The sequence below is a fragment of the Agelaius phoeniceus genome, chromosome 31, assembly GCF_051311805.1.
Source record: "Agelaius phoeniceus isolate bAgePho1 chromosome 31, bAgePho1.hap1, whole genome shotgun sequence".
In the NCBI taxonomy this organism is placed as follows: Eukaryota; Metazoa; Chordata; class Aves; order Passeriformes; family Icteridae; genus Agelaius; species Agelaius phoeniceus.
Genome location: NC_135295.1, coordinates 3588400 through 3614588, shown reverse-complemented (window position 1 = coordinate 3614588; position 26189 = coordinate 3588400). Strand labels below are relative to the sequence as shown.

At 57.9% G+C, this 26189-nt stretch overlaps 1 protein-coding gene and 1 long non-coding RNA gene across 2 annotated transcripts; both read left to right on the top strand.

The window, feature by feature from the left end:
• Window positions 1–14856: 14856 nt before the first annotated feature.
• Window positions 14857–15693, top strand: LOC143696251 (uncharacterized). Its single transcript, XR_013185679.1, has 3 exons — window positions 14857–14936; window positions 15526–15546; window positions 15635–15693. It is a non-coding gene; the product is annotated as an uncharacterized LOC143696251 (long non-coding RNA).
• A 67-nt stretch (window positions 15694–15760) lies between these two features.
• LOC143696207 (low affinity immunoglobulin gamma Fc region receptor III-like) lies at window positions 15761–17238 on the top strand. The gene is made up of 4 exons (XM_077191907.1): window positions 15761–15865; window positions 16125–16382; window positions 16986–17063; window positions 17147–17238. The coding sequence occupies exons 1-4, from the start codon at window positions 15799–15801 to the stop codon at window positions 17236–17238; spliced, it is 495 nt and encodes a 164-aa protein (XP_077048022.1). The 5' UTR covers window positions 15761–15798.
• The last annotated feature ends 8951 nt before the right edge of the window (window positions 17239–26189 follow it).

Genomic DNA, 26189 nt, shown 5'->3' with positions numbered 1-26189 from the left:
AAACTGAGAGTCGCCTCTTCATTTCATCCTGCGACTTCGGAGCTCTCTACTGCGGCCACACGTCCGCAAGGCTTGACATCGCCTTAGGCACAAGGCCCTGACTCCGGGTTGGGGAAGTGCCTTACTGGCTGGAGGTTGGCTGGACACTTATCTAGCCTGGGCATTTCACTTTTCACCGGCCACCGCTCCAGTTTTGGCGCCCGGCATGGGGCCCCCCCTTTTTTCGGACTCGTGGACCCCACGGACGGGATTTCGAGAATCCCAGCGGTCGCGGAACTACCCTGTCGTCGAGCAGACCTTGTTCGCAAGGTAGCGCTCCCCGGGGACCCTGGACGGCAGCTCCTTGCACCCTGGAGTCGTCCTTGTCGCAGGACCCTCCTCGTTCCAGCTTTTCGTTTGTCGCCTCCGGACTTTGCGAGTATTCTGCTACTCTCCCTGTCGCCTTCCCCTCTATTGGTGTTTCGTCACCACCCTTCTTTTTCTCTAGACAGGGGCCGGGAGTGGGCACCCTTACTTTTTTTCTTTCGCGTTTACTGGAACGGGGGGGCTTTACCGCGGCTGCCACTTAACATCGAGCGATGGGTGCGAACTTTTCGCTCTCGGCAACTCAGAAGGGGCTGTTTTACCAAGTTGTGGGTATCCTAGTTGGGGGGGGTTGTTCCGTTGATAAAAAGGAAGTTAAAAAATTAATCCGATGGCTTTTTTCTGAGTTTCCCGAAGTCTCCCCCGATCTAATTAAGGATCCTGCTTTTTGGCAGAGGGCAAATGCCAAGTTATCAAACTTGATCAGATCAGGAGACACCTCGCTTTCTCCGTTAGCGTTTTGGATTTCACAAATTCGATCTATCTTGAAAGCAGGAGGAAACTCAGAAAAACCTTCGGTCAGTTTTAGTTCGTGCCCCAGTTCTTCCGCCTCTCCCTCCACCCCTAACCCTCCTTCCCGTCCCCATAAACGTAAAACCGGGATTCTGAAGGGTGCAGTGCGCTCCAGCCCCGCGCAGGGTGACCATTCGTCCACTGGCCCCCTTCAGAATCCTCGGCCCCCCCGCCCTAAGAGTCCTGGCCAGTCTCTTAGGGGCTCCTCGTCTTCCCCTACCTCCCTGTTCCCGTCCCCAGGTCCTCAGTTTCTAAAACCCCAAAATCTAAAACCCTAATTTCTAAGTCCCCAGTTTGCTCCCAGTCGCCTCCAATTCCCCAAAATGGCTCCTATGGGGCCCAAGATGGAGGCAGCCACATGGCCGAAATGGCGGGAAAGCCCTCTTCTTCTCCCCAGAATCCCTTCTTCCCAAGCCCCAACCCCTTCCTGCCATTCGGCCACTCCCAATGTTCTACCCCCTCGTCCTTCCCCCCTCCTGGTCCCTCCTCCTTTCCCGAAACCTCCCCTTCAGTAGTCCCTCCCCTTTCTCCTCCCACATCCCCGCCCATGGCTCCTCCCTCGGTCCCTCCAATACCACCTCCCATCTCTCCACCCCCTGCCAGTCAAAAAGTTCCACCCCTTGTCTCCGCCTCCTGGGAGGGTCCCTCGATATCGGACCGCCCTGCTCAAGTTCCCAGCCACGCCCCTACCTCCTCCTCTCCCGGTTCCCACGCTCTCCCTGCCGGCTCCCGCGCTTTGGGTTCCGGGGGGGGGGGGGGGGGGGGGGGGGGGTGCAGTTGGGAACCAGGAACCGGAGTCTGCTGCGATACCATCTGCAGCCCCGGTTGTTTACCATCCAGAGGGAGATGGTGGGGTGCGTCGCCAATGGGTCCCATTACACCACTCGCAGATCAAGGAGCTGTGCAAAGCACAGAAAGATTACGGCCGGGACAGCGAATACTTTCGGGGAGTGTTGCAGGCAACACTTTTCGAAGCCGATGTCACCCCCTATGACATCCAGTGCCTCTTCACGTGCCTGCTCAATCCCACCGAGCGGGCTATGTGGGAGGCAGCCTGGAAGAGGGGAGTGACGGAGGCCCTCCTGAGCCTGTGGGAACACCCCACACGGGGCTGGACCTAACAGGCAATGTCCTGGCTGTCGATCAACTCCTTGGGACCGGGAGCTGGGCAGATGGGCACTCGCAGGCGAGTGCCATCCCCCAGGAAGCGCTCCGGGAGTCAGCGCGGGCAGCCGAGAAGGCGTTCCTGGCGCTGCCGGGGGCGGCTCCTCTCCTTTCTTTTTCCAGGATCTTTCAGGGCGCCGAGGAATCTTTCCTCGATTTTGTCGAGCATCTTCGAAAAGCTGTCGAGCAGCAAGTGGCGGACGAGGTTGCCCGGGAACATATCCTGAAGGAAGTAGCGTCCACGAATGCAAACTCTGCGTGTAGGGACGCCATCCTCAGCCTCCCGGTGCACCCACCCCCCTTGCTGCACGACATGCTCGAAGTCTGCACCCGAAAGGTCCTAATCATGCCATCCAGGGAGGGAGAGAAGAGAAAACAGCTGCCACCCCGAGTCAGCGCCACAGAAGAAGCGCCTGAAAACACCTTCTCTGAAGCCACCTGCCGCTCGCCTGCTCCCGGTCCTTCCGCCGCCAAATCACCCTGCCATCTGTGCGGAAAGCTCGGGCATTGGATGCCCGACTGCCCGCTGCGGCGGGAATTTTATGAATTCAGAAAGGGGCAGGGACTCCTGGGGAAAACCCAGACAAAAAACTAACATCTGAGCACAGTTCCCCCCTGCGCCATGATAAAAATAGGGCGGGACAACCAACACCACGCAGGGAGGGGGGAGATCTCAGGGACCGCCGCCTGCCAAACAAGACATATTCTCACCGGACTTGTCATATGTTGCAGGTCTCCAACCTAGACCCGTGATAACTACCTTTTCTGCTTTCAGACCCTTCCGGCTGCAGCTGACGGAGCCGCTACATCTTAAGAACTCCGATTTTCAACTCGTGTCAGTCAGCCCGGAATGCCCAGGAAACTGGGGGCGGATAAGGTGTAAGTACGTTGTTGTCGCAGACACTAAGCACACACCTTTAGAGGTGAACATAATCCCGGGTCTTCTGCCATCTGACCCGGGACTGTTCGCCGTGGGGCTGCACTGTGTCCGACCCCCCACTTTCCTGCCCAAGGGACAGGTGATTGCACAAGCAATCCCTGTTCCCGAAATGACTTGGGCCCTGGGGTTTCCTCTGGCTGAACTCCAAAATCCAACAGTAGCTTGGGCCCAGGTCCTGGGGCGGGAAAGGCCTCATGTCACCTGTCATATCTCGAAAGGGGGAGAGGGCAAGCCTCTTAAAGGCTTGTTGGACACAGGAGCAGATGTAACGATCATTCCTTCCCGGGAATGGCCGTCACATTGGGAATTGCAAAACGCGCCTGGCCACGTCCGAGGTGTCGGGGGTTTACAATTGGCACGCCAATCTAAGAGCGTCGTACAAATTACGGGGCCGGATGGGCAATTAGCTTCAGTGCGCCCATTCGTATTAGATTACACGGAACCCCTGTGGGGGAGAGACCTCTTGGCCCAGTGGGGAGCCCAAATTGACCTCCCAGCAGCTCCCCAGGTTTTTCGGGCAGCGGTCACTGATGAGCGCCCTACCTGGAAACTGAATTGGAAATCAGATAAACCGCTGCAGGTAGTGCAGTGGCCGCTCAACAAGCAAAAATTAGCGGCGCTCAATGAGCTCGTTAAGGAGCAGCTACTCAAAGGCAACCTGGTGGAGACCATGTCCGAATGGAACTCCCCAGTGTTCATTATCAAAAAGCCCAACAAAGATAAGTGGCGGCTCCTTCACGACCTCCGCCAAATTAACAACATCATTGAAGATATGGGGCCTCTCCAACCAGGGATGCCATCCCCAACGATGCTCCCCCAAAATTGGAATTTGGTCGTAATTGACATAAAAGATTGCTTTTTCCAAATTCCCTTACACCCGGACGATGCTCCACGTTTCACCTTCACTGTTCCTGCCATCAACCGTGAAGCCCCAAGCAAGCGCTATCATTGGCGGGTCCTTCCACAAGGCCTAAAGGTCAGCCCAGTGATCTGCCAATGGTACGTCGCCTCCTTGCTGTCCCCAGTACGTGCAGCCACCAAAGACACCATTATTTACCATTATATGGATGACATCCTAGTGTGCGCTCCAACCAACGACCTACTTACCCATGTGCTTGACCTGACAATCGATGCATTGGTTGTTGCAGGGTTCGAGCTCCAGCAAGATAAGATTCAACAGATGCCACCCTGGAAGTACCTGGGCCTGGAAATAACGAAGCGGACCATTGTTCCGCAAAAATTGGCTATTAAAACTAACATCAAAAACCTGGCGGATGTCCACCAGCTGTGTGGGTCCTTGAATTGGGTAAGGCCTTGGCTAGGCATTCCAACAGAAGACCTAGCCCCCCTTTTCAATTTATTGAAAGGGGGAGAAGAGCTTAGTTCTCCAAGGTCCCTTACCCCAGAGGCCCAGACAGCACTGGAGAAGATCCAAAACTCCATCTCGGCCAGGCAGGCCCACAGATATCACCCGGGCCTGCCATTTAAATTTATTGTTCTAGGTAAGCTGCCACACCTCCATGGGGTGATTTTCCAGTGGGACGATTCCATCAAGGGCAAGGACCGGGGCTCGGGGGATCCCCTCTTAATCATAGAGTGGGTGTTCCTCAGCCATCACAGGTCCAAAAGGATGACGCAGCCAGCCGAGCTGGTGGCAGAATTGATCAGAAAGGCTAGATCACGGATCAGAGAGTTGGCAGGTTGTGACTTTGACTGCATCCACATTGCTTTAAAATTCGATTCAGGCCATCTAAAAAGAAAGATGATTGATAACCTTCTGGAAACAAATGAGACGCTTCAACTGGCTTTGGACAGCTACACCGGCCAAATTGCAGTAGATCGGCCGGCCCACAAATTATTCAATCAGGAATTCACGTTGTCTATAAAATCAGTTCAGAGTAGAACCCCTCTGAAGGCTTTGGCAGTTTTTACAGACGCGTCTGGAGCATCCCACAAGTCAGTGATGACTTGGAAGGATCCTCAGACTCAGCGGTGGGAGGCAGATGTCACCGAGGCACCTCAAGTTGCTGAGTTGGACGCAGTCGTCAGAGCATTTGAGAGGTTCTCTGAACCATTCAATTTAGTCACTGATTCAGCCTATGTCGCGGGTGTAGTTTCCAGAGCCGAAAATGCAATTTTACAGGAGGTATCAAACATTCCTTTGTTTAACTTGCTCTCTAAGCTTGTGAACTTAGTCTCCCACCGAGAGCAACCCTTTTATGTGATGCATGTCAGGTCACATACCGATTTGCCTGGGTTTATTGCAGAAGGCAATAGGCGTGCTGACGCCCCTGTTCAAGCTGCCCCACTCCCTGATCTGTTCAGTCAGGCCAAGATCAGCCACCAGCAATTTCATCAGAACGCCCCTGGCCTTGTTCGACAATTCCATCTTACACGCGAACAGGCCAAGGCGATCGTGGCTACATGTCCTCAATGCCAGTCCCACCAGCTCCCAACAATACCCTTGGGAGCTAACCCCAGGGGTCTATCTAGTTGCGAGGTGTGGCAGATGGATGTTACCCACATTCCTTCCTTTGGCCGTCTGCAATTCGTACATGTCTCAGTGGATACCTTCTCCGGCGCAGTCTATGCCTCTGCCCACACAGGGGAAAAGGCAGCAGATTGTGAAAAACATCTAGTTCAAGCGTTCGCTGTCCTGGGCATCCCCAAGGTCCTGAAAACAGACAATGGCCCGGCGTATAAATCCAGGGAGCTGCGAAGCTTCCTGCAACAATGGGGAATAGAGCATAAGACCGGCATCCCCTATTCCCCAACAGGCCAAGCCATGGTAGAAAGGACCCACCAGAGCCTAAAAAGAGTTCTGGAACAACAACGAGTGGCCGTGAAGGTGGAGTCCCCCCATATCCGTCTCGCGAAGGCGCTTTTTACCATTAACTTCCTAAACTGTTAATTCGAAAATCTCAATCCGCCTATCGTGCGACATTTCGGGAGACATGAGCAGCTGCAGGCCAGGGCCAGGCCTCCTGTCCTGATTAAGGATCCGGAGACCTGGAAAACGGAAGGGCCTTTCGATCTCGTGACCTGGGGAAGGGGATACGCTTGCGTGTCCAACCCCTCAGGTCCGAGATGGATCCCCACTAAGTGGGTCAAGCCCTTCCGCCCTGGGAAGACTCTGAGAGTAGAAAACGTAGAACAGGTCACGGAGGCATGTTGGCGGCAGCGGCGGAAGCTCCCAGGGATGGAGCCACTCCCAGTTTAACCCTCTCCCTGCCCCGGGCAGGACCTGATTCAGAGTCATTCCTTATGTCTGTCTCTTGTTTGTTTTTAGTTTTCCCCCGATGGAACGCGTCTACATCTTAGCCCGCTTGACAGCCGTCCTCATCTGGACCCTGATGCCATCAGTGGGCCCATGGATCGTCCCCCAGCCCAAGGCCAACGTTTGGCGCACCCTCGCGAGTGCCCTCGGCCAAGAACACATATGTTTAGATATGGGCTCAGCAGAGGACCCTATGTCGTCATGCCTTGTGGGGATCCCTCTCTCCCTTAATGAATTTCCCTCCCCTTTCAATACTTCCCTCACCTCCCTCTTATCCAAGACCCCTCCTCTAAAAATCAATGCACAAAATGCCTGGGGAGAAGGAGTCAAGGGGCTGGCCCCTTTGAGCTCTGAACCTCCAGAGCTTGATTTGCTCGGCTCTGCCAATGCTTCTCTCTGTATTTGGTTTCAGTTCGCCCCTAACCCTTGGGACAGCAGGTACTCGTGGATCAAACCATCAAGGCCCGAGTACAAAGCTGCCCAGTGGTGTCGAATGACCATCGAGATGCCACTTGCTTCCACCCTGGGTAGCCAACCGCTGTCCCTGCCCCGAGGTATCTTTTTCATTTGTGGAGACCGAGCTTGGGCTGGCATCCCCGCTCGTCTAGCCGGAGGTATCTGCACTTTTGGGCGGCTGTCGCTGCTTACACCCACCATTACCCAAATTCGTGATTGGAAAATGAAAAGAGCACAACCGAATTCGGCCCGCTCCAAAAGAGATCTCAAAGATCTCGACCCGGATTGTGACTCCCAAATTGAACATTGGTTGAAACCAAAAACTGTAGCCCTCACCCTGTTTTTGCCCTGGGTGTCTGTGGCCAAGTCTCTAGGTGAATTGGCCCACCTGGAGTGTTGGGTAGCTAAGCAAGCCAATTTAACACCAGCGATGCTATCAGACCTCCTCACAGACAAGGAAATTACAAGGAAGGCGACCCTCCAAAATCGCGCGGCAATTGACTTCCTGCTTTTACTGCATCACCACCGCTGCGAGGAGTTTGAGGGCCTCTGCTGCCCTAATTTGTCATCTCGGGCCGAGGACGCGAGGGTGGCCATAGATAAAATACAAGGCCTTATCCACCAAATAAAACAACAGACATCAGACTGGCTGGGGGACCACTTTCAAGGATGGGGCCTGTCAAGCTGGGCTGAGTCCATCCTGAAGACTATACTTTCCACCCTTTTAGGTTTACTTGAACGGTGTTTGCCCTTACACCCCCAGTGTCACAGCACATTCCCATAGATGTCACCGGGTTCCCGCGGTCGCCCCTGGGGTCCCCGCAGCTCCGCGTTGGTCACCTGGGGATGCTGGAGGGTGGTGGCACAGGGGGACGCTGCGAGAGACACGGGCTGTGGGATCTGGGTGGGGTGACACTGGTGGGTGACGTGTCCCTCTGCGTGTGTCCCCCCCGTACTCACCCCCTGCCCTCTTGGTGACCACGACGTGGGTGTACAGCACCTCCCCCTCCTCTGGGGGGGCCGGGGGATCCAGGGGGCCCCTGAGGCAATAAAGGGGATGTGGGAGAGGGAATGGAGAGCTGTGGGGCGGGGGTAAAAGGGGACTCATGTTGGGAGCCCTTCACCAACCTTACCTGGTTCTTCCTGGCAGCTGCAGAGGAAAGACGGGAGACAAGACTCTGGGATCACAGGGTCATGAACCCTCCCAGGATTCCTGACCCCCCACGGGACCCTCAATTTACAACAGAACCCTCAAGCATCCCTGAAGCCTCCCAGAATTCAGAAACCGCCCCAGTGTCCCCAGCCAACTCAGCCTCAAGAACCCAAAGCCCAGCAGGGACAGAGACCTCCTAACTGCCCCAAGGGCCTCTGAGAGAACCCCCAGCATCCCTGCAGGACCCTCCAGCACCTCCCCAAACCCTAAAGGACCCCCAGACAATGCCACAGTTTTGGGGCTGTGGGTGCTGCCCAATCATTGTCCAACACTGGGTGCCTCTACAGCTCCCTGGGACACCTGTGGCCCCATTATCACCCACCCACACGGTGCCACCACTGCCAGGCCACAATGACACCGACGAGCAGGAGCAGGAACAAAAGAGCCCCACTGACCCCTGTGGCCACTGCAAGAAACAGAGGGGACACATCAGGGTCACCCATGACCCCAGGGGTCCTGCACTCCCTGGTGACCCTGTGGGACCCCACCTTTGTTGCAGTGTCCCCATGGTGTCACCTCCAGGGCCAGCTCAGGGCTGAGTGCCCGGAACACGCGGTGCCCGTCCTGTCCCAGCTGGTTGGTGGCCATGCACTGGTAGGTGCCCAAATGTCCCACATTGATGTCTCCAAGCTCCAGGAGGGGACCCTGGGGCACCTCCAGCCTGTTGTGCAGCCAGGTGAAGGTGACAGGGGCTGAGCCCACCTGCACTGAGCAGTGCAGGGTCACGTTGTCACCTGCAAGCACCTGGTGTGACAGGGTACCGGGACTGATGGTGGCATTGGCCACGGGCACTGTGGCGACAAAGACGGGGCTGGCACGCTGTGAAGTGGGATGGGAGTGCCATGGGTGGGCTCATCCCCAGCCCGAGGGTCCTGCTCACCCAGGACAGTGACATTCATGGGGTCACTCTCGGCCACGCTGTCCCCGTCGCTGACCCGGCACCGGTCCTGGCCGCTGTCATTGTCCCCAGTGTGACACAGCTCCAGGCAGGGGCCGGTGCCCAGCGGTGCCCCCGAGCCCTCCCGGTGCCAGGAGAAGGACAGGGGACCTGTCCCTATGGTCACTGTGCGGCTCAGCACCAGGCTGTCCCCGAGTGCCACCTGTCCCCCGGGGGGCTGCATTGACAGGGACACCCCGGAGGGCAGGACCCCTGCAGGAGGGGAGGATAGCAAGGGAAAGTGAGGGACCCGGGGGGGTGGTAGGGGAGGGGCAGGGAGACCCCAGCGAGGGAGAGGGGGCGCAGAGATTGGTGGGGCTTGGAAAGGAACCCCAAGGGACACCTGGAGAGGCGGGCGGATGACACCAGGGTGGGTATGGGGAGCCAGGGAGGGAATGATGTGACCTGGGGAATGTGTGGTGACCTCAGAGAGGGGTGAGAGGGATGCTGGGAGGGGTGAGGGGACTCAGAGAGGGATGGGGAGACACAAGTCAGGAATGGGGGCACCTGGGGAGGGACCCGGGGCAGGGATGGCAGAACACAGAAAATGTGTAGGGGTAGGATGGGGGTAGCCCTCTAGGGGTGGGGAACCCTGAGAGGGACATGAGAAGGGAGCAGGGGAGCGAGGGTAGGATCTGGGAAAGGTTGGGGCCACAGGGCAGGTGTCTGGAAGGACTGGGCATCCCCTGAAGGCCTGGGAGAGCTGAGGAGGCTGTGGGGGCTCCCCGTACCCTTCCCCGTGCCATCATGGAGCCCGCCCAGGCTCTGGGAAAGAGAGGGGAGGGGGATTTGTGAGCCTGAATCCCTGGGGAGGGGTTGTGGGGGTGTCAGGGTGGCAGCTGTGGGGTGCTCACCGTGCACTGTCACTGTCACCGGTGCTGAATTTCATGACCTCCCTGACCACCAGGATTTCACCAGACCCTGCAGCTGTAGTGACTGCTGAGGTGCAGCTGCAGAGGGGACAGGGACAGCTCGGTGCCATCATGGAGCCCCCCCGGACCCTTCTCCTCACGGTAGAAGGACACCGAGGTGACCGTGCAGTTCCACCAGCCCTGGCAGCTCAGTGTCACCGTGGCCCCTCCAGCAGCGCCTGTGCCGGCACCTGCAGCACCAGCGGGCCTGGGGGACAGAGGGGTCCTGTCACACCCAATGGCACCGGGACCCCATCTGGGTTACACCCAATGCACCAGGGGTCCCCAATTCCCTCATGGTTTCCCCGACACTAGGATACTCTGGGATGTCCCCAGAGCAGGGCACAGGCTCTGGTCACACCAGGAGGTGAACCATGGAGTGGAGCCCACTGAGAGCCCTGGGGGTCCCCTGGGTGCCAGGCTGGGGACACCCAAACCCCTCTCAATGTCTGAGACAGTCACAGGGGGACTGAGACTGATGCGAGGTCTGTCACACGTGTAGGTGCCACTCTTGGTGACCGTGAGGTGTTCAGGTCCATCCTGCCCCCAGTGCTGCCCATCCTTGTACCAGGTGGTGGCACCGGCGGTCCCCGAGCCCTGGCAGGTCAGTGTCACCCGGTCCCACAGCACCGCCGGCCTCCAGGGGGGCTCCACCAGGAGCTGGGTGGTCTGGGCACCTGTGGGTGACAGGGGACACCAGCCTGCCAGGGCCAGCGTGGAGCTGGGGACAGTGGGGTGGGGCCATGGCATCCCCTGAGGACTCCCCAGCGAGGCCGAGGGTCTGGGCTGGCAGGGAGAAGGGACAGGGCTGGGTGGGGGTCATGGGGACACTGTGGACACCCCATGTTTGCACACGTCACCTCCACCAGCCCTACAGCACCTGTCCCCACAGCCATAAATCCATGGCCCTGTGCCCGTCATCCCATTCCAATGGCACCTGTTCTCCCGGCCCATCCCCATGCAACATGGCTCTTGTCCCTGTCCCTGCATCCCTGTTCCCCTGTCCCTGTCCCCACAGCCACCCAAGCCCCAAGGCTCCTTCTGCCACATCCTTGTTCCCACGTCTCTACCCCCCTGTTCCTGTCCCCACATCCCAGTTCCCCTGTTGCTGTCCCTAAAGCCACCCCAAACCACTGGTCACACTGGGCTCCATGCCCTGCTCTGGCTCTGCTGGCATTGGGGACCTCAGGGGACCCCGCAGCCCCCCTGTGCCCCCTCCCCTCCCTATCCCCGGGGTGTCAGGCCCGTGCCCGGGGCACTCACCCCACAGGAGCAGCGCCACCTTCCCGGCCATCCCGGTGTCCCCAGCCATGTGCACTGGCTGTCACTCGCTGCTGTGGCCACCGCTCCCCTGGCTGGCGGCTCTTGGGATGAAGGGGAAGGAAGCGAGGTCACGTCCGTCCCCATGTGTAGGTGGCCCTTGGTGGGGGCAGGGTGGGGACGCTGTGGGACATGGGGGGGATGGTGGGACAAGGTGGGGACATGGTGTTGCCAGAATCTGGGGTCTAAGGCTGTGTAGGGAGCCAGGGATGGGTGTCCAGGGGAATGGGGTGCCCAGGGATGGGGTCCCAGGGAAATGGGGGTCCCAAGGGTTGGGTGGACTCAGACTTGGGAATGAGGGTCCCAGAACAACGTGGCCTCCAGGGATTTGTGATCATGGGATGGGAGCCATGGCATGGGGGTGCCAGGGGAAAGGGGGTCCCTGTGAGAATGGGGGCCCTGGGGAAATCAAGGTCCCCAAGGGAAGGGGTGTCCCAGGGACTGGAATTACTGGGATGCGGTTCCTTGGGGTTGGAGATCCTGGGGAAGTGCAGTCCAGGGATGGGGGTCTCAGGGAAGGGGGGACAGAAGGAAATTGGGTCCCTAGGTTGGGGTCCCAGGGGAATGGGGGTGCCAGGGATGGGCGGTGGCTGGGGGGGCCTGGGGGTCACAGCTCCTTGCCTGGATGCCTCAGATTTTGGAGTGACCCAGGGCCCTGCAAAATCACCCCTGGGGTGCTCATTTCCTGGCCAGACATTGCATGGGGGTCCTGGGTAGCTCAGCCTCTGTGCCCTCCCCTGCCCCTGACTTTTTCCTCTCTTTATTTCTCTTTTTTCCTTATTCTCCTTACTTTTTGCCATGTCCCCTCACCCCCGGTTCCTGGCTCAGCAATCCTGGGAAGCAGCTGAGATGGGAAGGGGTTGGGGGGACCCAGGGGAGGGGGAAAATGGGGAGAAGGAGGTGCAGGGAAGGGTGGGGAGGCTGGGGGGGGATGGAGGTGTTGGGCTGTGCGCCCTCAACACTTTCACTTTCTTTTTCCTGGACAAGAAGGAAGAGGCCGTTTGTGCTGAGAGTCAGATGGGAAAGGGGGGGTGGTTCTGTCCTGGGGGGGCACATCCAGAGGCTCCTGTCCTGGGGGGATCCTGTCCCAGGGAGTGACACATCCTGGCATGGGGGGTCCTGTCCCAGGTGTGGCAGTTCCAGAAATGTCCCTGCACATTCCTGGCCGGGTGCCTGTCCCAGGGGTGGCACATCCTGGGGACCCCTGTCAATGCAAGGCTGGGGCCCAGCCATGGCCCAGCCCCACTGCACAGGGATGGCCATTGCCCAGCCCTGCTCTGCCCAGCCCCAGGTGGCAGCCAGCACCTGAGGGTCCCCCCTGCCCCCTTGGCTTTGATTCTGGCAGCTTTAGAGCTGCTGCAGAGGTGAGAATTCTGTGGGTGGAAAAAGGCCCTGCCTGTGATTTGCTCAGCCCTGCAAGAAGCACAAACCCAAAGGGAGCCCAAGCAGTGGCTCTGGGAGGGCCTTTGATGGTTTTCAGAGCAGGGCTGGCTGGAAACTGCCCCTGCAGGTTCAGCTGTGGGGGAACCAGTCTGGAAATGCAGCAATTGATCATTTTGTCCCTCTCAACAAGGGACTGAGAGAGCCCCAGTACTGCTGCAAATCCCACACCGATTTTCTCAACAAGCTGACCTGCGCCCTCCTTCTTGAACAAAACCTCCTGCCCTTTGGAACTTCATGGAAAGAATGTTTGCGTTCTGGATGTGCACACCTGAAGAGAGGGAAAAGTGTGGAAATATTGAGCAGGGGCTGCACACGAGGGGCTGGGGAACAGGGGTGTCACAGCAGGAGCAGGGAGTGCCCAGACAGGGGAATTCAGGGCAGGCTGGAGTGGATTTACCAGGGAATCAGACCCTGAGGCACACAGGGGCATTTCCACAGATTCCTGTGCACTGTCCCAAGCATGGACAGAGCTTCTCCCCTTCCTCCATGGGAAGTCAAACAAGTTTCAGGGTGGGAATGAGAAAAATGGGACGAGTTCCTTAATATGGCCCAAGAAAAGGCTTCCTTAGGGGCTGGGTTGCTGCCCAGCAGGCAGGGAACAATCCCATGGAGCTGTTGGACACTCAGGGAGATTCCACTCTCTGTGTTATCCACAAGCAAATGCTCCTGTGGGATGCAGCAGGGGGCTGCTAAAGGGAACCAAAAAGTCTCATTTCACTGTGATTTGTTTGTGGTTTTATTGTGGTTTTTCTGTCCACTTATTTGTGTTTTTATTGTGTTTTGATTTCCTCTTGTTGGGAAAGCAATGTTTAAAAGGATTCTATAAACCAGAGCATTTTATACCTTGTCAGTTTGATTTTTGAGGAGTTTGTTTTTTATTGGGAAAATAATGGTATAGGAAAAGATTTATGCCTTTTTTCTATGGATGTATAATTTTGTCACAGTCAATTGGGCATCAAGTGTTTCCTGAGATTGCTAAGACAGGAAATTTGGGTGACAGGAAAAAGCCCAGGGATTTGTGGGGCAGAGACCCAGAGCCTCCCAGGACAAGCCTGGGGTGCCCCAGGGTGGGGTCTGTGCTGGGCTCTGAGTCATCTCAAAATCTGAGACCAAAATATGACCCCAAAATTGTCCCAAGCAATTGGGCATCAGGGAATTCAACCAGCTTGATCCTGGGATTTACCATCATCAGGGCAAGGTCATAAAAGATGCCTCCTTAAGTTTGGGCACCCCAGAGGTCACAGGGCCCCACTGGGGACAGCAGGAATGCTCAAGGCCCACCCAGGACAGAGGACCCCAGGATGTGTCACCTCTGGGAAAGGAATCCCCAAGGATGTGGCACCCCCAGAACGAGGAGGAGCTCCCAGGGACAAGAGGCTGGGACAAGAGCCGGGTGTCAGCACAGCAGAGCTGCCCTTTTCCCTAAAGGCTGGACCCCTCTGGATGTGCCCCCTGAACAGAATTCATGTCCTTGCCTCAGCACAAACCACTGCAGGAAAGAGAAAGAGTTGGGGGGTCACAGACAGGAAGCCCCATCCCCCACAGCCCTGAAACCACTGCCTGCACCCCCCAACCCCTTTTTTCCCTTCCTGGGATTCTCCCAGCTGTTCCCTGGGATGGTTCAGCCAGGAAATGCGGGGAGACAGGAAAAAGCCCAGGGGTGAGTGGGGCAGAGACACAGAACCTCCCAGGAGAGCCATGGGGTGCCCCAGGGTGGGGACTGTGCTGGGATCTGAGTCACCCCAAAATCTGAGGCACCCCAGGAAGGAGCTGTGACCCCCGTGCCCACCCAGCCACTGCCCATCCCTTGCACCCCCATTCCCCTGGGAACCCAACCATGGGACCCCCATTGCCTTGGTCTCTCCTCCCTGGGGACCCCCATCCCAGGACTGACATTGCCCAGCACCACCATTGCCTTGATCCCATCCCATGGGCTGCTTCTTCCCCAGAACCCCTATTCCCGAGGGTCCCCTTTTTCCCCCCTGCACCCCCAGCCCTGGCACCCACACACCATGACCCCAAATCACTGGGGACCATGTTCCCACAGCACCCCCATCCCTGAATGCCCCCAGGCATGGAGACCCCAATTCCCCTGGACCCCCATTCTGCTGGACACCCATCCTTGGTTCCCCACATCCCCTGAGCCCCCCACTCCTGGCAACAGCATCCCCCACCATGTCCCCAGGCTGTCCCAAGCCTGCCACAGCCCGTCCCCAGCTTGTGGCCACCCTGCCCCCACCAAGGGCCACCTACTCATGGGGACGGACGTGACCTCGCTTCCTTCCCCTTCATCCGAAGAGCCGCCAGCCAGGGGAGCGGTGGCCACAGCAGCGAGTGACAGCCAGTGCACATGGCTGGGGACACCGGGATGGCCGGGAAGGTGGCGCTGCTCCTGTGGGGTGAGTGCCCCGGGCTTGGGCCTGACACCCTGGGGATGGGGAGGGGAGGGGGCACAGGGGGGCTGCGGCGTCCCCTGGCTTCCTCAAGGCCAGCAGGGTATGGAGCCCAGTGTGACCAGAGTTGTGGGGTGGCCATGGGGACAGGAACACGGGACACACAAAGGGCAGCTGGGATGTGGGGACAGGGACAGGAGGATGGAGTTGTGGGGACAAGGTTGACACAGAAGAAAACTTGGGGCTTGGGCAGCTGTGGGGACAGAGACAGGGGAAGAGGGACACAGGGATGCAGGGACAGGAACAAGGGGACAAGCACCATGTGCTTGAGCCTTGGGGACAGGTGCCACCGGAATGGGACCATGGGCACAGGGTCATGGGAATGTGGCTATAGGGCTGGCAGGGGTGACCTGTGCCAGCACAGGGTCCCCATGCCTGAGCAGGGGTTCGCTGCTGTGTCCCTGCCCTCAAGACCGCTGTGCCACACCAATGCCCCCACTGAGACTTTTTTCAGGGACGCACCCACCGCCCCTGCCCTCGTGCCTCTGTCCCCACAGTGCCACCCCCACCCAGCCCTGTCCCTTCTCCCTTCCAGCCCAGACCCTCGGCCTCGCTGGTGAGTCCTCAGGGGATGCCATGGCCCCACCCCACTGTCCCCAGCCCCACAGTGGCCCTGGCAGGCTGGTGTCCCCTGTCACCCACAGGTGCCCAGACCACCCAGCTCCTGGTGGAGCCCCCATGGAGGCCGGCGGTGCTGTGGGACCGGGTGACACTGACCTGCCAGGGCTTGGGGACTTCCAGTGCCACCACCTGGTACAAGGACGGGCAGCACTGGGAGCAGCAGGGACCTGAACGCCTCAGTGTCACCATGAAAGGCACCTACCAGTGTGACAGACCTGGCACTGGGCTCAGCCCTCCTGTGATTGTCTCAGAAGGTGAGGGGGGTTTGGCTGTCCCCAGCCTGGCACCCACGGGGACACCAAGGGCCCTGGGTGGGCTCCGCTCCATGGGTCACCTCCTGTGTGACCAGAGCCCATCCCCTGCTCTGGGGACGTCCCAGAGCATCCCAGAGCGAGAGGACCCTGTTTGTGGAATTGATGACCTCTGGTGCACTGGGTGTGACTCAGTGAGGGTCCCGATGTCAGGGGGACCCTTGACATCCCTGTGATGTGATGAATCCCCTCTGTCCCCCAGATGATCTGGTGCTGCAGGTGCCGGCGCGGGCGCTGCTGGAGGGGGACACGGTGACACTGCGCTGCCGGAGCTATTGGAAGAGCACGGTCACCTCGGTGTCCTTCTACCACGAGGGGAAGGAACTGGGGGTGTTCCCCAATGTCACTGAGCTGTCCCTGTCCCCTCTGCAGCTGAGCCACAGTGGCCACTACAGCTGCAGGGGCAAGGTGGGACCCTGGGGGTGGAGGGAGTCACCACCAGTGACAGTGACAGTGCACGGTGAGCACCACAAAGTCCCCACCCCGACACCCCCACAGCCCCTCCCCAGGGACTCGGGGACAAAATTCCTGCTCCCCTCTCCTTCCCTGTGCTCTTCTTGGTGCCAGTGCTGCAGGGTCCCCCCGAGCCCACCCAGGGGTCCCCCCTGACTCTCAGCTGCCTCAGCACCCCCAGCCCCCTGCAGCCCCGAGCCCCCCTCCTGCACGTGTTCTACCGGGACAGGAAGATGGTGGGAGACCCGCAGGGGTCCCCACAGCTGCTGGTGCCCGCCCTGGGGGTCTCCCACTCGGGGAATTACAGCTGCCAGCTGCACCCTGAGGGGGGGTTGTGGGGAAAAGCAGCACCTGGCTCCATGTCATGGTGCACAGGGAGTGCGGGATGGGCACAGGGAGCCCCCACAGACACCTCGGGTCCCCTGTTTGGGCATCTCCAAGTCCCCAACAAAAATTTCCTTGCTCCTTCTATTACTCCCCTTGTGCCCACACCCTTCTGTGTTATGACCCCATCCCTGACATCCCCCATCACACCAGTCCCCCATCCCTGTCCCCCCACACCGGCTGCCAGCCCCTCCCTGTGCCCTCAGCCCTGTCTCTGTCCCCGCAGTGCCCGTGGCCAATGCCACCATCACCCCCGGTGCCCTGGACGTGACACCACAGGACACAGGGACACACAGGGACACAGGTGGGGTCCCACAGGGTCATCAGGGAGTGCAGGACCCCTGGGGTCATGGGTGACCCTGATGTGTCCCCCTCTGTTTCTTGCAGTGGCCGCAGGGGTCGGTGGGGCCCTTTTGTTCCTGCTCCTGCTCGTGGGTGTCATTGTGGCCTGGCAGTGGTGGCACCGTGTGGGTGGGTGACAATGGGGGGACAAGGGTCACCAAGAGAGGTGGGAAGGGCCCCAGAGAAGGGAGGGCCACAGGGCAGCACCCACAGGCCCTGACTTGGGAGGGGCTGACCCCCAGTGACCATGGCTCAGAGCCCTGGGAGCTGTGGGAGGGTCCTGCAGGGATGTTGGGGGCTCTGCTCAGGGTGTTGGTGCAAGTGGGGTGGTTCAGGGATACTGAGGGGGCCTGGGGAGGATTGTGTGTCTGGTGGTGGTTCAGCATTCCCAGGGGTGGATGGGGGCCCCTGGGTCTCCAAAGTCACCCCTCCAGTTTTCCTTCGCAGATGCCAGGAAGCACCAGGAAAGGTGGGTGCATGCTCCAGCCATGATACACCTTTTACCCAAACCCCCAGCACCTCCCATCCCCTTCCACACACCCCCTTATTCCCACAGGGCCCCCCAAGACCCCCTGGCACCCCCGCTGGAGGATCCTCAGGCGACGTACATGGAGCTGCAAAGGCAACCGTGGGAGCCCAGTGACATCTATGACAATCTACACCAAAAGTTGTGATGCTCTGGGAAGCAGGAGGCACTGGGTGACACTGGGGGTGCTCCCTCCATGGCTCCTGTGGTTGCCCATCCTTCCAAGGGAGGTGGTCATGGGTCAGGGGGAGGCTACACAGGGCACCCTGTGCTCCCCATTTCCTCTCCCAGTATCCCCAAAGGGCTCCCCCATCCCTTTGCTCGTACCTGCAGGGGCTCCCCAGCCCCATCCAAGTGCCCAAGTACCCTCAGGGACTGCCCCATTCTCTCCCCACAGTGCTTGCAGTACACCCAGGGCTTCCTCATTCCCCCTCCCACTCCCCCTGTCCCATCCCACTGTAAAAGGGGGACTCAGGGAGGATTCTTGCTGAAAGGTTTGTCAGATGAAAATGAAGCACAAACACGGCAATATTATATCTGAGAACTGTTTCTTGATAAAGGAAGGGAAGGGTTCTTACCAAAGGGGCAGAGAAGGGAGTAGAAAGGGAAAAGGACAGAGAGAGAAACAGAAGACAGGGACAGCGTTAGCACAAGAAGCCCGGGCGCTCTGTGGGCATCAGCTCGGCAGATGGAGTGTGTGTGCTGCAAGCCAGGGCGAGCCCACATGGCTTTTGTGAGTGGCTGGGCGTGATTTCCAAGGACGGCACCTGCGTGTCTCTGGCATTGTGAGCGATGACTGCAGGGGCTGCTGCGGGCTGGCTGCGGGCTGGTGCTGGGCACTGGTGGCTCTGGGCTGGCTGCCGCGGGCTGGGGCTGCCCTGGGCAGGTGCAGCAGGCTCGGGGCTGTGGGCAGCGTGGGAAACGCGGCAGAGGCGACGGGTGGGTGCAGGCAGCATCCGCTCCATCGGGGAAGCAATGAAGGAACGTCCAGGAGGAGCAGGAATGAGCTGCCTCGGGGAAGCAGCGAAGCAGGGAAGAACGGGTGCGGACAGGGAAGAAGGACCACCGGGAGGAAAAGGTGAGGGGGGGGAGTATCGGTGATATTTTTGTCTGATGACTGGGAGGAGTGATGCATCTGACTCCATCTTATCAGAAGGCTAATTGTTTACTTTATTATGCTATATTATTCTATGCCATATTACATTACATCTAAACTGAATCTGCCAAGCACTCAACTGCACTCCACTGCACACAATCTCATGACTGTCAGCCAACAGTCCTGACACGCACACACCTGGATTCAATTGGTCAGTGAATCAAAACACTCACACCAAAATCCAATTACCAATTCCCTTCAGGTAAACAATGTTCCACAATGCATTCCACTTGTGAAAAACACAGGAGCAGTAACTGAGATAAGAACTCTTTGGATCATTCTTTGCTTCTCTCACTGCTTCTCCCAGGTTCAGAGAATGTGAATCCCACAGGGGAAGAGGGCCAAGCTGACCCTCCGAGCAAGCCCCTGATCCCTCCAAGAAACCCAAAGCAAAAGGCTCCTGTTGTATCACAGTTTGCTGCTTTGATTTGCAAAGGCTCCTCCCACAGCCGGATTTCCTGGGCATTTTTTCCCAGAGAGTTTTCCTGGGCGTCTCTCCCACCAGCCAGTGGGGGTCACTCACAGTTTGATCACTGGAGCTTTCTCTCCCCTGATTCTCTGTTGTGTGAAGCCTCACCAGGGACAGGGTTCCCAGCACATGGACAACCACAGAGTAATTTTTCACCTCATGTGTAGCATATGTTAAGAAATAAATAAAATTCAGATTTGTTCTTCTTAACCCCAGTGTGCTTAGTGGCTCTGTAATCCCCCTCCCAGTGCTCCCACTAAAGTGCCCGTCCCAGTTCCAAAGGGGTACAGGACCTGGTTCCCTGCTCCTGGGACAAAAATGCAGCTCTTTGGTTAAATGGTCAGAAATGGTGTTTCTTTGTTCTGCTCTGTCAAGGCAGCTGAACAAGGTGGGAACCTCCATTGGAATGGAAAATACAACCCCCATCACTCTGAATTATAATAACATTGAAATTATGGGGCTTTTAGGCAAAGATGTGAGAACAGGAATAAGAGTTCTTTACCGGTATGTGCTGTGAGAAACAAGTTAATGGAAGTTGACTTTTGCTGGATATTATATGAATTGATATTACATAATTGATGATATGGTTGATTAAATATTGTGATGTTGTTAGTGTTAGGGCAGTGATGTGTATTGTGGAGTGGCTGATGTTGTTGGGGTGTCCATTTAAGACTGGGGCCCAGCCTGGGCCCAGCCATGGCCCAGCCCCACTGCACAGGGATGGCCATTGCCCAGCCCTGCTCTGCCCAGACCCAGGTGGCAGCCAGAACATGAGGATCTCCCCTGCCCCCTTGGCTTTGATTCTGGCAGCTTTAGAGCTGCTGCAGAGGTGAGAATTCTGTGGGGGAAAAAGGACTGGCTGTGGTTTGCTCAGCCCTGCAAGAAGCACAAAGCCCAAAGGGAGCCCAAGCAGTGGCTCTGGGAGGGCCTTTGATGGTTTTCAGAGCAGGGCTGGCTGGAAACTGCCCCTTCAGGGGCAGCTTTGGGGGAACCAGTCTGGAAATGCAGCAATTGATCATTTTGTCCCTCTTGGTAAGGGACTGAGGGAGCCCCAGAACTACTGCAAAGACAAGAACACTCTGCTCAACAAGCTGTAATAGGCCTTCATTCTTGAACAAAACTGCGGCCTTCTGAAACTTTATGGAAAGAATGTTTGGCCTCTGGCTGTGGTCATCAGATAAGAGGGAAAAATGTGGAAATATCGAGCAGGAACTCTGGCCATTGTGGGGAGTGACCCTGTCTGGATTCCAGGTGTCCCCAAAGCTGCTCCATTCCTGCCCTCCTCACCTGAGTGAAAGGCTGAGGGTTTGCAGGAATTATGGTGTAAAGCCACCAGAGGTGCTGCTGTGGACGCGAGACCTGCCTGGGGTCAGGCGCTGCCTTCCTTCCATTCGGGATCATGGAGAGCGGTCGCGGGTGCTGTGCAGGGCGTGTGCCTGGCCCCGGGACACTGCTACGCTGCCAGTGGGCACTGGGATCCAACCTGCTGCCTTGGCGGCTTCTGCCCGCTGCCGGTGGTGGTGCCGGGACCGATTGGTGGCCGTGAGTTTGCAAAAGGAGCGATTTGCCCTCCTCCCTCCTGCCCGAGGCCGCCATGGCCCCTGAGGGGATGGAGCTGGAGCGGGGCGCCCTCTGCTGGCCGGGAGTGCTCCCTGCAGCGCCCCCTGCTGGCCGCGGTTATAACTGCCACAAAAACCAACAGCGCTGAGCGGGAGGGAAAGTTCTGCGTTTGTGTTGTTTCTTCTGTTCTGCTTTATAAATTTCCCAGTAAAGAGCTGTTATTCCTTTTCCCACATTTTGGCCTGCAAGCCTCATCATTTTTCAAATTTAAAAAATTTTAGACATGTGTCTTCTTTCCATTCCGAGAAAATTCCCACTTTCCTTTACTGAGATTTCTCATTTAAATGAAAGTCTTGACCCACCCCTGCCACACACAGGTGTTCCAAAATGTCTCCAGACATCAAATTTTCCTGCCTCTCACAACCCGCCCTGTACCATGGCCTGATCCCAACTGCCGTGGCAAAAGGGGAGACTCCAGAATGCCCACAGGGCCTTTGTGAGATCATCGTGAGGGGAACAGGGCAGAGGAGGGGTTTGGGACAGGGACATGAGAATCCAGAGCCTCCTGAAGGCCGCTTTGGCCACCAGAGGAACAAAGATCCACAGCTCTGCCAGGTTCCTCTGGTGGAGTAAACATGCTGGGGGAAATGTCTGAGGTTTGTTCCCTTTTGGGGGCTTTCCCTGGAAATCGTTCCTTCTGGGATCCTTTGGACTCTGAACCTTGTTGCTGTTGCTGTTGGTTTTATTCTCTCTCATTGCTGTCTCAGGAAATTGTTCTTCTCTCAGCCCTTTGGCATCTTTGTGCCCCCACGGGGAGGGATTGCGGCAGTTTTTAGTGGCAGCACAGACATGAGTGGGTGCCCATGGGTGGGGACCCCCAGTGCCCCCAGTTCCCCCCAGTGTCACAGCACATTCCCGTAGATGTCACCGGGTTCCCGCGGTCGCCCCTGGGGTCCCCGCAGCTCTGCGTTGGTCACCTGGGGATCCTGGAGGGTCGTGGCACGGGGGGACGCTGCGAGAGACACGGGCTGTGGGATCTGGGTGGGGTGACACTGGTGGGTGACGTGTCCCTCTGCGTGTGTCCCGCCCGTACTCACCCCCTGCCCTCTTGGTGACCACGACGTGGGTGTACAGCACCTCCCCGTCCTCTGGGGGGGCCGGGGGATCTGGGGGGGCCCTGAGGGAATAAAGAGGATGTGGGGGAGGGGGGGGAATGGGAGGTCTTTGGGGGTTGGGGTAAAAGGGGAGAGTGTGGTTTGAGCCCCCCACTCACCGTTCTTGCTGCTTCCTGGCAGCTTCAAAGTAAAGAGGGGAGGGTGACTTCGGGGGATCCCCAAGGCCCTGACCCCTCTCAGGATTGGTGAACCCCCACAGGACCCCCAATTTCCCTCAGGACCCCAAAACATCTCTGGAGCTCCCAGAATCCATGAACCTCCCCAGTGCCCCCTACCAACTCAGCCTCAATATCCGAAGCCCGGCAGGGAGAGAGACCCCCCCAGATACCCCCAGGGCCCCTGAAAGAACCCCCAACATCCCCGCAGGACCCTCCAGCACCTCCCCAAACCCCATCAGCACCCCCAGCCAAGGTCACAGTTCTGGGGCTATGGGTGCTGCCCTATTGCTCCCCAACTCTGGGGGCCTCTACAGCTCCCTGGGACCCCTGTCCCCCCATTGTCACCCACCCAGGTGGTGCCACGGGTGCCAGGCTACAATGACACCCACGAGCAGGACCAGGAACAAAAAGGCCCCACCGACCCTTGTGGCCACTGCAAGTAACAGAAGGGGACACATCAGGGTTACCCTGAACCCTGGGTGTCCTGCACTCCCTGATGACCCCATGTGGCCCCACCTTTGTTGCAGTGTCACAGCCACGAGCAGCTCAGTGCTGGGTGCCTGGAACACGCAGTGCAGGTCCAGCTGGTTGGTGGCCACACACCGGTAGGTGCCCGAATGTCCCACATCGATGTCCCTGAGCTCCAGGATGGGACCCCGGGCCACCTCCTGCCTGTTGTGCAACCAGGTGAAGGTGAGAGGGGCTGAGCCCACCTGCACCGAGCAGCGCAGGGTCACCGTGTCCCCCTCCAGCAGCGCCTGCGCAGGCACCTGCAGCACCAGCCTGTCTGTGGGACAGAGGGATCCTGTCACATCCCATGGAACCAAGACCTCCCCACTGGGTCACACCCAGTGCACCAGGGGTTCCCGATGCCAACACTGGGATCCCCCCGGTCTGGGATGCTCTGGGATGTCCCCAGAGCAAGGGATGGGCTCTGGTCACACCAGGAGGTGACCCATGGAGTGGAGCCCAACCAGAGCCCTTGGGGTCCCCATGGGTGCCAGGCTGGGGACACCCAAACCTCCCTCACCATGTAAGACAGTCACAGGGGGGCTGAACCTGGTGCCAGGTCTGTCACACTCACAGGTGCCACTCTCGGTGAAAGTGAATGGGCAGGTCCCTGCTGCCCCCAGGGCTTACTGTCCTTGTACCAGGTGGTGGCACCGGCGGTCCCCAAGCCCTGGCAGGTCAGTGTCACCCGGTCCCACAGCATCACAGGTCTCCAAGGGGGCTCCACCAGGAGCTGGGTGTTCTGGGCACCTGTGGGTGACAGGGGACACCAGCCTGCCAGGGCCAGTGTGGGGCTGGGGACAGTGGGGTGGGGCCATGGCATCCCCCGAGGACTCACCAGCGAGGCCGAGGGTCTGGGCTGGAAGGGAGAAGGGACAGGGCTGGGTGGGGGTGGCACTGCTGGGACAGAGGCACATGGGGCACAATGTGTGGGAGCTGTCCCCGAAGTGTCCCCATGTGGACAGCAGTTCTTGTGAGAATGTGTGTGGGGGTGGCCCCCAAAAGATTTGGCAAAGCAGGGGGAGATTTCTGTGTCACAGCCACCTGTGCACCACATCTGTGTGGCACAGATACCTTGGGAACAGGAATGTGTCCCCTTCTGTCCCTGCATCCCAGTTCCCTTGTCCCTCACCCTATCCCCACAGCTACCAGAGCCCAAAGGTGCCAGTCCCCACATTCCTGTCCCCACATCCCCATCCCCAAATTCCGGCCCCCTGTTCCTGTCCCCAAAGTCACCCTACATCCCCAGTCCAACCAATGTCCACTGTGGCTAACACGGACTGGCACTGCTGGCACTTGGGACCTCAGGGGACCCTGCAGCCCCCCTGTGCCCCCTCCCCTCCTCATCCCCAGGCTTTCAGGCCCATGCCCGGGGCACTCATCCCACAGGAGCAGCACCACCTTCCCAGCCATCCCAGTGTTGCCAGCCATGTGGACTGGTGTGAGAGTCTGTCCAAAATATCCCTGATCTGCCTCAGGATCATCATTGGGGGGCCACTGAAGAAAAGACCCCCCTGTCTAGCCCTGTAGGAGAAAGTCATATGCCAGCCAGGCCTCGAGATCTGAGAGCATTGCTAAAGTTTTGTTTTCACAGGTGTATCTACTATATGCTACACTGAGCTCAACAAGAAGAAAGAAGGACATTCTGACCTTTTGCAACAATAGCTGTGGGATTTTTCTCTTGGCCTGGCTGAACTTCTCCTGAGTTCTGGCTGGTCCTCCTAAGAAGACCCCTCTGGCTTGTTTGCAATCACCGTGAGAGACAAACTGAGATGTAAGAAGCCTCTTCACCAGAGAAAAACCCAGACATGAAACCCCTATGTGAAAAGGCCCCCTCTCATACTTTCCAAGGCCTGGGACTGAAACCCCCAACCCCAGGGAGGTGTGCAGGGGGAGGCAAGGTGACCAAAGCAGGATGGATGTTGCAGGTGGGAGCATTGGACCACGAAGACAATGGCTCTCACCCACTACAGAGAATATGGACTGTGTGTACCCTTTCCAAATGCCATTCTTTTCCCCGAGGATACAATAGACTACCTTTGATTCGGTTTCAAGATCTATTCCCCTCCCCCCATCAAAAAAGGGTATTATTAGAGTGCAGATGGACTGCACCCCTGAGATCTCCCTGGACATGACCTGGTGAACTCCATCGGCTGGACACCGAAGGACTCTGCATTACTACGTTTGGTAGCTACATACCTTTTTCTTTTTCCTCCCTCTTTTCCCTTTTATTTTTCCCTTTCCCCCAATTCCTCCCCAAGGCATTTTCACTGTGGTTGTTTCAATAACAGTGCATTTGTTTTGATTATAACTGCAAACCCCCTTCTACCGTGTTGGTTCTTCTTGCACTCTGAGATCACGAACCATCACGAAACCCATCCGTGAGGACGGCTTGTGACAACTGGCTGTCACTCACTGCTGTGGCCACCGCTCCCCTGGCTGGCGGCTCTTCGGATGAAGGACAAGGAAGCAAGGTCACATCTTGTCCCAACATGGAGGTGGCCCTTGGTGGGGGCAGGGTGGCCACAAGATGGGCACAGGCTGGGGACATGGTGGGGACAGTCTGGGGACATGGTGGGGGATGGTCTTGCCAGAACTGGGGGGGCTCAGGGGATGTGGGGAACTAAGGATGGGTGTCCAGCAGAATGGGGGTGCAGTGGAATTGGGGTTTCCATGCCTGGGGGCATTCAGGGATGGGGGTGCTGTGGGAACATGGTCCCCAGGGATTTGGGGTCATGGTGTGTGGGTGCCAGGGCTGAGGGTGCAGGGGGAAAAAGGGGACCCTCGGGAATAGGGGTTCTGGGGGAAGAAGCAGCCCATGGGATGGGATCAAGGCAATGGTGGGGCTGGGCAATGTCAGTCCTGGCATGGGGTCCCCAGGGAGGAGAGACCAAGGCAATGGGGGTCCCATGGTTGGGTTCCCAGGAGAATGGGGGTGCCAGGGATGGGCAGTGGCTGGGTGGGCACAGGGGTCACAGCTCCTTCCTGGGGTGCCTCAGATTTTGGGGTGACTCAGAGCCCAGCACAGTCCCCACCCTGGGGCACCCCATGGCTCTCCTGGGAGGTTCTGTGTCCCTGCCCCACTCACCCCTGGGTCAGGTGCCCCCATTTCCTGGCTCAGCCATCCCAGGCAACACTTGATGCCCAATTGGTTCAGATAAAATTACACATCCATAGAATAAAAAGCAAAAATCTTTCCCACACCATTATTTTCCCAATAAAGAACAAACTCAGCAAAAATCAAACTGGCAAGGTATAAAATGCTCTGGTTTGTAGAATCCCTATAACGCTTTCTGTCCCAACAAGTCCATCACAATAAAAACACAAACAAATCACAGTGAAATGAGACTTTTTGGCTCCCTTTAGGAGCCCATTGGTGCATCCCACAGCAGCGTTTGCTTGTGGATAACACAGAGGGTGGAATCTCCCTGAGTGTCCAACAGTTCCATGGGATTGTTCCCTGCCTGCTGGGCAGCAACCCAGCCCCTAAGGAAGACTTTTCTTGGCCTATATTTAGGAACTCTCCCCATTTTT

Excerpts from the sequence above, each read along its gene's own strand:
- LOC143696207 (XM_077191907.1), top strand. The coding sequence starts at position 15,799 with ATGAAAGGCACCTACCAGTGTGACAGACCTGGCACTGGGCTCAGCCCT. Across the intron at positions 16,383-16,985 it reads AGTGACAGTGACAGTGCACG|TGCCCGTGGCCAATGCCACC; the intron begins GTGAGCACCACA and ends CTGTCCCCGCAG. Across the intron at positions 17,064-17,146 it reads AGGGACACACAGGGACACAG|TGGCCGCAGGGGTCGGTGGG; the intron begins GTGGGGTCCCAC and ends TGTTTCTTGCAG.